The sequence below is a fragment of the Astatotilapia calliptera genome, chromosome 1 (genome assembly GCF_964374335.1).
Source record: "Astatotilapia calliptera chromosome 1, fAstCal68.1, whole genome shotgun sequence".
Classification (NCBI taxonomy): domain Eukaryota; kingdom Metazoa; phylum Chordata; class Actinopteri; order Cichliformes; family Cichlidae; genus Astatotilapia; species Astatotilapia calliptera.
In genome coordinates this window covers 38431334-38442447 of record NC_137422.1, presented here as the reverse complement: position 1 = coordinate 38442447, position 11114 = coordinate 38431334, and the positions used below count along the sequence as shown (strand labels likewise).

The 11114-nt window shown below is 41.4% G+C and overlaps 1 protein-coding gene across 1 annotated transcript; it reads left to right on the top strand.

Annotated features, from left to right (window-relative positions):
* The first annotated feature begins 745 nt into the window (after nucleotides 1–745).
* On the top strand, nucleotides 746–10790 carry tppp3 (tubulin polymerization-promoting protein family member 3). Its single transcript, XM_026175988.2, has 4 exons — nucleotides 746–885; nucleotides 4548–4749; nucleotides 6405–6558; nucleotides 8933–10790. The coding sequence occupies exons 2-4, from the start codon at nucleotides 4562–4564 to the stop codon at nucleotides 9125–9127; spliced, it is 537 nt and encodes a 178-aa protein (XP_026031773.1). The 5' UTR covers nucleotides 746–885; nucleotides 4548–4561; the 3' UTR covers nucleotides 9128–10790.
* Nucleotides 10791–11114: the final 324 nt, after the last annotated feature.

Below are 11114 nucleotides of genomic sequence, written 5' to 3'. Positions count from 1 at the left end.
CTTTAACATTTAATATGCTAACCGAAGCCTGGAGAGTCTGAGACAGAGCTCTTGGTTTTTTGCAATTTCTCTGAGCATTGCATGAGCTCAGGGCGAATTTCTGGGACATGGCAAGAAGATTACACGTGTTTACACACATGTAAGTCGTCCAGAACAGCAAACTGATGAAACTCCTGCTTCTATATAGGTGCTTACACTTGTTGGTGATCAGTTAATCATGTGCACTTGATCAGCAGCACCTGGCTTCCTATGGTAGAAGGAAGGGTGCACTTGCTTTTTCACATGACCGCATGTCTCCTTTTTACCTTAGAAATTCTCCAAAGCACTCTGTGTTTGCCTCTCTGTCACTGGCAGCAGTGATGCTGCCTTTCAGCCACTCGCCCGTCCTTACGTGCAGCTTTGACACAGAGAGGAAGGGGCCAGACTGCAAAGAGTATTTACTCAGAAATCTGTCATCATAACTTCATTAAATCTTATTTTCAGCCAGTGTATTGAGCAGCTGCTAAAACCTGCCAAAGGCTCAACAGAGTGTTTTTCTTGTTTTATGTTTACACTTTATCCAGCCTTTAATTTCAATTAAAGCATAAAAATCTGCATGCAGCATTGTTATATGATCATTATGACCTCTGACCTTTGACCTGCAGCTGTGGGAAACTGCAGGAGCCTGCATAAGCGCCCTGCCGTAGGACCAACCCTCCCTCTCTCTCCCCCTCTTTCTCTGTTTTATTGCCCTCCCCTGATGTTGGACAGGATGTCGCCAAGGCGACGGGGTAAACAGATGATAACAAGCCCTTAGCTCTTCAGAACTCATTTGAATGCTGCCACCGCTGCTGAGGGCCAGAAGAGGGAGAGCAGAGGCAGACGGAGGGGACTGAAGACAGACAGGTAGGAAACTGCAGGAGACACATGCAATTAAAAAAAGAGAGAAATCGTGGAATTTAAGAAAAAAGTTTTAGAGAATAAGACTCAAAGATTGGGTGTGGTGCAGATGTCAGAAGTGCAAAGCAAAGAAGAAGAATGGAAAAATTAAGAAGAACAAAAAAGTAGAAGTTGATGTGTTTAATATAAACAGAAGGACAGTTTTCAGATAAATTTTTAAAATCTTCACGCAGTCAGTGCTGGAACAACTTTTTAGTTTTATTCCAGAAACTTTTTCTGCACTGATTGAAGATCAGAGTCGGTTTAATTTCAGACATGCACAGAGAGCAGAATGTTTGGAGTCTGCACAGCTGGAAGCTTCAGTGATTCATCTGCTGTGTCTTCAATAATGCTGCCACTTATCAACTTAAAATGTCTGAAAGAAATAGCCATGAAGCGTTCTCGCCAAACAAATATTCAGATCTCACAAAAAACAGCAAACAGCAGGATCCTTCACACCAGACAAGATGTTTGATTACAATTTGCTAAAAATTGCTGGCTTAAAAAGTACAAAATTAGAAAAGCGATGTGTGCATGGGATCTGCTACTGAACACAAACTTGCAGGGATTTAAAGTGCAGCCACATGCTGTCATGTTTTATGAATTTTAAAAGTGTGGACAGTCGGTAATCTGTTTATTTGTCTTTGCATAGTGACACACACACACACATGCACACACACTGACTGGCACGCCCATACACTTTACACAGTCTGTGTGGCCCCATGACTAAAACGCACTCAAACTGAAGGAGAGCTGCTGCTAGAAACAGAGCGTGTGAGCCTAGCTGAGCTTTGTTTTTAACACTGAGACAGGACTGAAGTTCCTACTATTGATTAACAATCAAGTTTTCAATATCTGTCTGTGCGTCTCAAAGCAAAAACATAAAGGAGCAGTGAAGTGTCAGAACCCAGCCTTTTTTCCTGGGTTTCACCCAGGTGCAGCTTTTCCTACCTGCCTGCTGATAATTGTGCATAGAATATTTGTTTTTTCAGGAAACCCAGGAATTACAAGTGCAAGTGATAGGCAGATGCTTTAGGCAGTAAGCTACAGTCAGGATGCTTTTGTAACAGGCTGTTGGTCACTATGGGCAGAATAAAGACGGCGAGATGTGGGCAGCCCAGTCTATCGATGGTTAAGGAAAAAAAAAAGTAATTTTCACACATAAATATTGGACAATTTCACAAGAATTAGTTCAGGAGAGTGTCTGAAGTTCCCCTTTCTCACATGGAGCACCCAACAAGTGCTAGCATGAAGCTAACAACGTTCTCACTACAAGAAGTCCTTTTGCAAATCTTACGTCACGCTGACTCTTTACCACTGTTCCACTGTTTAATGTCCCATATAACTGCGTTGAATGTTTGTGTCGGGTGGTATCGTAAAAAGTTCCCAGCTGCAGTGCATGTTTTAAATTAGCGCTGCAAATTTTGATCTGAATTTATGTTTTTGTGTTTTTCATTATTTCTGTCAACGATAATGCTCAAGAAACACAATGAGGATGAGAAAAAAACTGCTACGCTTCAAACTGTTAGTCTACCTTTGCACAGGGAGGTTTCGCTTGCTGTTTCTGCCAGATGTGATGTCACAACTGCTGGCGTACCATTTTTTTGGTGCCATTTCGGCTTGTTGTGCACCACCCAGATTTTAACTTTAACCTTACTGTTTCATCTTTGTTTTATTCCTCCAAGTAAGCAGGGAATTTTTCTGAGCAACGATACGTGTTTCTTAGGAAAAGACTACAGTGAGTTAAGTTCAAGTACGCTGACGTTAACGTTTATGTAAGCAGTGACCTTGGTTTTAACCTCGGGGCTGCAGCGATCTCCCATGTCACCTTCCTCTTATTTCTAGAATTTCTAGAATCGCATGTACCATGATACATCCGATTAATATTTGGTTATAGTCTCCTTTGTCTCTAACGCTCCTGCATTTCTCCTCAACCTCTGTGCTCCTGTTTTAACAGTTATTCATAGATTTGAATGTTTTAACATGTGATCGTTAAATGTCAGTCTCTGTTGGGATTAGTTGGCTTGGGAATGGTTTGTATCAGAGTGAATCATTCTACCACAATAACAGCTCAAACTTGACTGAACTCAGAACAGTCTTAACTTGTTGATGAGACCAGATTAAATCCTGCTTTGATCTGTCTTCAGTTTTAACTGCCGTGATTGTGGGATTTGGGTTCAGAGATGACCGACTTTCAGTCTTGCACCTGAACACATCTGATAGATGTTAGACAGTACCTGCCTTGCTGTGAGCTAATCCAGAGTCTGACTCCTTGCAATTAAACTATCGGTTGATTTTTAAATGTGTGATTTTGTGCGATATTTTCTGTTTTCTAAAGAAGCGATACAAATCGCTGCTCATCACAAGAGGTCAGTCCCTGAAGATTGTTACAAGAGCCAATTGAATGCAGAGATGCTTCTTATGTTGAGACGTCTAAAAAGAGACTGCAGCGGAGTTGCACTGATCACTCTTCCTAAAAACAAAAAGCAGGTTTAATGAATCAGCTTCCAAATAGAAGAGATTGCTTCACATTAAAACTGCAGCTGCCTCCACTGCCTGGAATCTGACACCTACACACCAGTTTTAATGCACAGATGCACTTACACCTTTCACACACTGTGTGTGCGTGTGTGTGTGTGTGTGTGTGTGTGTGTGTGTGTGTGTAAGCAGGGCTCATATTAACTATCTGTACTATAACTTCAGCCGCTATGGCCTGCAGCAGCTCTGATTCAGAGTTGTGCAAGTGGAATTTTCACCAGAAGCAGCATGACAAGGAGACACAAGTGTATTTGGACAGAGATGCAGCCAGTTCTGTTTCCATGAAACCCACTGTTTGGGATTGCATCAATGTGTGTGTGTGTGTGTGTGTGTGTGTGTAGTCGCACAAGCCTGAGAAACCACAGTGAGGTCACGTCTCACACCCTACACACACACACACACACACACATATTCTGTGGGCACATGCACACTTCTGCTGGAGCTGCAAAATGATCAAAATGATCTTCATGTCCAAAACACCTACACACAGAAGCAACAACTTCTAGCTGCTACTGGCACAGCAGAAGGTTTCCCAAAGGGAAAACTAAGCATTGTTTCCAAGAACCATTCAGAAAGAGGAGCTTTGCACAGAGAGGAGGAAATATCCACTCTGCTGGTTTATTTTACAAAGTGCTGTGCACGACATATTGACCTTCAGGAAATAACAGGATAGAATCTGTAATGAAGCTGTGCCAGAAACTGCAGTTCCTCTAATGGCCACCGGAGGGTGACTTCAAAAGCGAATCAATCTCCACAGACGCTCATACATGAAAAAACATAATGGCAGCCTGATCTGGGTGTGGTTGCTCTGACTCCGCCGACACAGTCACCTGTTCTCTTGGCCCATCTGAACCACTAAACTGGATCTGTCAACCACAACTGTGATGTTGGTAACTGTTGAAGCATTTTAATTAGAATTATCTGACAGTGTGTGTGGCTCCAGGTGACTACAGGTGAATAAACTAAATGAACAGCTGTAATACATATGGCTTTGATTTATAAACTCAAAATGCTCTCATAAATCCTGTAGGGGGAGGAGATTACCTTCACACACGATCTCCAGTGTTGTCCTCTGCTTAATTTTATTGTAGATTATCTTTTCATCATGGCGGAGAGTGCAGACATGGAGCAGCTCCTCACAGCTTTCAGGAAGTTTGCAGTCCATGGAGACACAAAGGCAACAGGCAAGGATCTAACCGGGAAGAACTGGGCCAAACTGTGCAAAGACTGCAAGATCACTGACGGCAAGAACGTCACCGGCACTGACGTGGACATCGTCTTCTCCAAAGTCAAGTGAGTGTTCACATCAGCGCCAGTGTCAAAAGACTGCATAAAATGCAGTTCCTCTAATGTCCACTTGAGGCACGCTCCAAAAGTGAGAGTCCCATTTTATAATCCCCAGCCTCACAGTAGAAATGAACTGGTTAACTGTCATCATTAAAATGTGCAGCCTGGAACAGAAAGCAAATTTTTCCCAGCTTTATAACCAAGTTTGTGACCATCGGCTGATGAACTAGCGTCTCATCTTAACATGGCCAAATCTACGGAAGAGGATTAGGGCCACTGGGAAAAAAATAATAATTCTGACTTTAATCTCAGAATTCTGACTTTTTTCTCAGAATTCTGACTTTAGTCTCAGAATTCTGACTTTTTTCTCAGAATTCTGAGAAAAAAGTCAGAATTCTGATTTTTTTCTTCCAGTGGCCCTAATCCTCTTCCGCCCTAATCCTCTTCCGTACAAATCTCTCTCCAGAAACTCAAAAGGATTACAGAGGTGACTTTACACAACACCCTGCTGGTGACATGTGCCTTTTGAGTACTGGAGATATTTTACTGTGGTATTTGAAGACCTGCTGGTCCACACTGAATTTGAGGAAAATTGAGTACCATTATGCTGATGAAACAGCAGTGCTCCACTGTCAAGGTAGCTGTCACATTTTTATTGCATATGCACATTTAATGTGGATGATGGGGAGCTCAGTGTTTGGTGCAAACCTTGAAGGGCTTTGTGCTCGGACACGCTACAGATCATGGCTAATCTGGAAACGCCCTTTTAGAAGCGCCATTCAAGCCTTGCTTGTAATGTGGGACAACAGTGCGTGCAGGGAGTGAATGTGTCCTGCTCTTTAACAAAGGTGGGGCGATTATTCGAACTTATATTTGTAAAACCACCTCCCTTAAAGTCTTTTGTTGCCATATTGTATGGAAACACGTGCATAAATCTTACCTCTGAAAGACTTTTTGCTCCGTATTTAGTTTTTAAGTCAGTGTCTCCTCCACACGCCCTGATAAAACTGCAGCACTTTAGTCTATATTCGAACACAAATGTAGCACATAATTAGTTCAGGCAGAGCGCTGAAGTCATACTCCGAAAACTGATGAGTGTCATCCATCACATGGGTGTAACATGGATGGGACTGGCGGATAAAGACAGTCGTGGAACTACATTATAAAACTTAGTAACAATAGTACATCATTGTTTTGGGGGACAAAATGTTAAGCACTGGATGAAATGATTGATGTCAAGTATTTCTTTAGAAACAATAACATACACCGGGGGACCAAGAAAATAATGGAAATGTTTAGGGACCTGTTTTGAACTATGCCAAAGATTTAGACCTGCAATAAGAAGACTTTTTGCTGTGTTCCTGGGATGGACGTTTTTGAGGAATTGCAGTGCGGTGTATCGAAGGGGCAGCTGTTGTTTGTTTTCTGTAGTTTTGTTGCTCTACTTTTAGTTACTTGAGTTCTTGTTGAATTCCCAGTCACCACAATTACTCTGACAGTTGTGCCTGTGTTCAGCTTCCCAAACTTTTCTCGATGAAACAAAATATCTGTTTAATAATCTAAAAACAGCTAAAAGACATTTTCCAACCAAGAGAATTAATAGTACAGTTTAGACTCTGAACTCTTCCATCTCTGTGTTCCTTTTGTGTATTTCTGTACAGACAGAAGACGTCTCGGGTCATCAACTACGAGGAGTTTCAGAAAGCTCTGGAAGAGCTGGCTCCAAAGAGGTTCAAAGGTCAAAGCAAAGAGGAGGCACTGCAGTCTATCCACAAGCTGGTGGAAGGCCGAGAGCCTACCAACGTTGGTGTGACGGTGAGACAAGATTCTTGTGTGCCTGTTGTTTTAAAGCTCTAAATCCCACAATAAAGATGCTCAACAGTAAAACAGGAAATTGTGATTCTATGCTATGTATATTTTGTGAAATGCATCATTTTTCTTTTTGTGCATATGTGTAAAAACAAAAGCAATGAGTCTCCAAAAGAAAAGACTTAAAGGTAAGTGATAATGTAGTTATATGGATTAAACCACACTGTCATACTAAGCCACACCCATACTTATATATAATAGTCCCCTCCATGAATCGCCACCTTACCGTGGTGGGGGGGTTTGTGTGCCCAAGTGATCCCAGGAGCTATGTTGTCCGGGGCAGTTTGCCCCTGGTAGGGTCTCCCAAGGCAAACTGGTCCTGGGTGAGGGGCCAGACTAAGTGCGATTCAAAACGTCTATGATTGGATTCATTAAGGACTGAGGACCAGGGATACCAGGACTCCACCCTGGAGCTACACCTGGGGTAGGGCCTCATTTGAGAGGGCAGTAGATAACACAGTGTATTTAAAGTAATGATAAAAAACATCAAGGGGCGAGTGAAGTCGGAAGTTTTATGCAGATGATGCATAAAACTGCATCATCTGCATAGAAACGAATTTTTCTGATCAGTTTAGTCGATTTCCCAGCTCCACACTCTGAGCTACAGTTTGGACAGAAGAGTGTCTGTCTGTGAAAAACAGCAGCATAATCATGAAAACATGATTAGACGAGTATGATTATGTGCTGCTCATATTTTATATTTAGCTCAGCGTTTAATCACCTCAGGCTCATCTTCTCAGTTTTCAGCTGTAGAAAAACAAGTCCTGAGCTGCTCCACAAACAAGCGTCTTACTCTGCTCTAATATTTCAGAGCCATGGCTCAATCACAGCTGGTTCATCCATCAGATCACAACTGCACACATCAAAGAGCTCTTATTTTATAATGATGAGGTCCTCAGAGCCTGAGCCAGCAAGAGAGGCAGTCTGGATCCTCTCCAGATCATTAAACGCTCTTCAGTCATCAGAGCAGATACAGTCTGACTGACTGAAATGCATGCATTACAGATGACAATCCATGAGTAAAAAACACGATCAAGTTACAAGCTTTTGTGTTCATGAAGGAATCAGCGTTATATTATCTATCATATGTCTGTTATCGATTCAAAGTTTTAAAGTTTTCATGGATTAAAGCAGAACTTCATAGTAAGAAGTTCTTGGTGGCTATCTGTGGAGTTACAAATGACACTGCATGTCATTTAAACTTTACCTATCAGCAGTACAATATGGGACTGTTGGTGAAATCCATTGTTTTCCTGAGGTGAAAAAGAACTGTTTCATATCCAGATCTACCCATTCACTCACTATTGGTTCTCACACTGATTTGATAACTACATGACTGTAAAAGGCTAAGGAGCAGGCACCTCTTGCTACTTGCTAATCAAGTGGGAATGGTGCTAAATACATGTGACTTTAAAAACTATCAGATGCTTTATTTAAATGTCCATATTCTTTAAACTTTGGTTTCTACTACCCTTCCTGTTTGCCTTGTTTTGCCTGCTCTGACATTGGGCCTTTTTTTCATTCGCTTAGTTTCCAGTTACTCTATCTTATCCTCATTTCAGCTACCTGAAGAAAACTAATGAAGAAAGCAGACATATTATTCTTGTTGTGGTTTTGCAGTGGAGTCTTCATTTGATGCCCTGGGGCAGAGAGGATTGCATAATGAAGGTGCAGTTTACAGGGACCCAGTGCAGTTAAATGCAGAGGGCTCCGTGTTATCTAAAATGCTGTGCAATGATCAGAATCATAGCTTAAAGCAAACAACAATTTTAATTCCACTTTAAACTAAACGTGAATCAGTAAGAGTTGCTTTCTAAGTGGCGTTTGCGTGTTGCACCCATGGTCATACAGAAAACATAGAAGTTATGAAAAATAGTTGTAGCCACTGTGATATCACTTGTTGACTTCATGATTTTGCATTTTGATGATTTTTGGAATCACACGTTATCATCAGTGAGTTAAAAAGCAGACGAATAAAACACAACAAGCCAGAATGTTTATTGTGTCATCTATTAAAATGCTCTAAAAGGCTCCAACGCCCAAACACACGATCAATAAATAATGTTTAGTGACCTGAAGTAGTGGATGGTTTATGTTAGAGGCTGTAAACATGCTTTGTAATGTTGGATATGTTAACATGGAACTCTAGAAGGGCCAACCTCATTGTGGCCTCAAGTGGTCATTAGAGGAACAGCAGTTTGTGACGCTTCTGCATTGTCTTCATTTTTCCCCTCTTGTTAAAAAAACAGAGACGCGTCCTGAAGCAGGGAAGATATTTTTTCTTTTACTGACTTTAATCTAATTTTTCTACTTCCATCAGAAAGTGGCAAAGACAGCAGCGGTGGACCGTCTGACCGACACGTCCCGTTACACTGGATCACACAAGGAGCGCTTTGATGACAGCGGCAAGGGCAAAGGTCGCGAGGGTCGTGAGGAGATTGTGGAGAACACGGGCTACGTGGGAGCGTACAAGAATGCCGGGACATATGACACGAAGGTGAAAGCTGAGAAATGAGTGAGCCGGAGGCCGCGCCCCCTGCTGGGAGCTGACTGGAAGCACAGCTCCCCAACAGCACTTAGTCTGGACCAAACCTTGAACTTTGACCCTTCTATGTCTGTGTGGATGCCTGTGTGTTTGCACTGGACAGAGCTTTTGTTCATTCTGATTTGCAGATAAAGATGTGGATCTGACAGAGGTGAGGTATTGGCCTCATATCAACTCATCAGCGCCCCCCTTAGGCTGAAATATTCATCACACATCTGGACTTCTTGTTCATTCTCACTCAGAGCAAGGAGGTGGGTGATGTAATCAGTACCTGCTCTGCTCAGTGATGGTAATCCAGTCTGCAGCATGTGACTCAGTGTTCAGCTCAGTAATAATGAGCTGTTTCTCTGACCTGGCTTCTCCTATTGTGCTTTCAACCCTGTCCAGAGCCTCATTCATGTGATTCAGATTCTTTCATTCTCCCTATGAAGGCACCGGTGCTGCTGCTAATCTGATTATCTCTATAGTTTTTATTTGGTTACACAGAAGCAGACTTAAAAACAGGAAACAGCTTCTGCATTTTCTGGAAGTCATTTTAAATCTAATGATACACGTTTAAGTTTGTTGACTAAATTCCATCTCTGAGGATAACTGCACACACTTTGCTTCCCTTTGAGTCAGTAGCGCCCCCATGGGGAGGCTTTTGTATTTGTCCAGCTGAATGTCCACTTCTCTTACGAGTCCACTCATGATACTATGCTATCACAATAAGTCACCTGTGATAATGATGGTATCACGATACAGCAACTCGTGATATTTGACACAATGTGCAACAATCAACGATGCAGAGAAAAATGTATTTATTCTCTGCTTTCATCTTTAATAACACAATAACACAATAATTCATTTAACGCTGTCCACACTGTTCTGGTTCACTGCAGTTTAGGGAACGTCCCTGCTCCCTCTTCCATTTCCATGAGGAGTCATGAAATGCTGATTCCAGGAATCCATTTAGCACACCTGCATGTTTGAATAAAAATCTCAGTATGTGCAGCTGGTGTACCAATAGCATCACAGGAGGAAGCAATAAAATATCAGGACTGAAGAAGCTTCTTGGATGAGAAGTGAGACGTCTTCACGAAACTTAAAGGAGTCCAATCGCTTTATTCCCAACCTCCTTAGACTCTCTATATCGCATTATTGAGACTTCACTCCTCTGCTGTTAGCCTGAATAACTATAGTGACGGCTTCATTGCTCACCTCCTTCTATGAGGTTCATGTGTCTGAATGGGGCTGTAATTTGTGTGTAAAGTCGTTTAGCAAATTAAATTCTCACTGCCCATTACAAAAAAAGGTGTTGACTTATGAATACTTATAGTATATATATATATATATAGTATATATATATAGTATATTCAATCTCCTGCAAAAAAGAAAGTCAAACAAACCAAAAAGCTCAATCATCTCTGGATCCACATCAGATTAAGATCAAACTGTTTCTGCAGCGCTGAGGCTTCTGAAGCCATGTTTGCATTTTTTTTAAATCTTTTTTTTTGTTATATATAAGTTTTCAGCCTGATTTTTCTTCTGCAAAACAAATATTTTGCATCTTCCCCAAGAGCTTTACGTGTTAATTATTGTTGTTGATGCAGTGTAAGTAACTTTAGTGAACAAATAAAAGCTTTAAAATGGTTTTCTTGTTTCTTGTTTTTTTTGTCCCAAAAGGCATTTGCAGGTCAGTTTTATTTAAAGTAATGAGAGAAGACAGTCAGGGGGATGAGGAATAAAGATTTTTGCTGCAAGAGTTCAGCTTTTGCATTCTTTTATTTACATTTTACAAGCCGTCCAAACTTGTTTGGGAACAGGTTTTGAAAATCCTAAGGCTTCCTTGTCTGCATGATGCTGGGGCTAGAATACAAATACATTTCACGTATTTGTAGTTTATAATATACAAATAAGCCCTTCAGGTTTCAAATCAAATCAAATCACTTTTATTGTCACATCACATGTGCAGGTA

Bases quoted from the DNA above. Each gene is read 5' to 3' on its own strand.
- tppp3 (XM_026175988.2), top strand. From the start codon at position 4,562: ATGGCGGAGAGTGCAGACATGGAGCAGCTCCTCACAGCTTTCAGGAAG. The intron at 4,750-6,404 runs GTGAGTGTTCAC...ATTTCTGTACAG, and splicing joins ATCGTCTTCTCCAAAGTCAA to ACAGAAGACGTCTCGGGTCA. The intron at 6,559-8,932 runs GTGAGACAAGAT...TACTTCCATCAG, and splicing joins CTACCAACGTTGGTGTGACG to AAAGTGGCAAAGACAGCAGC.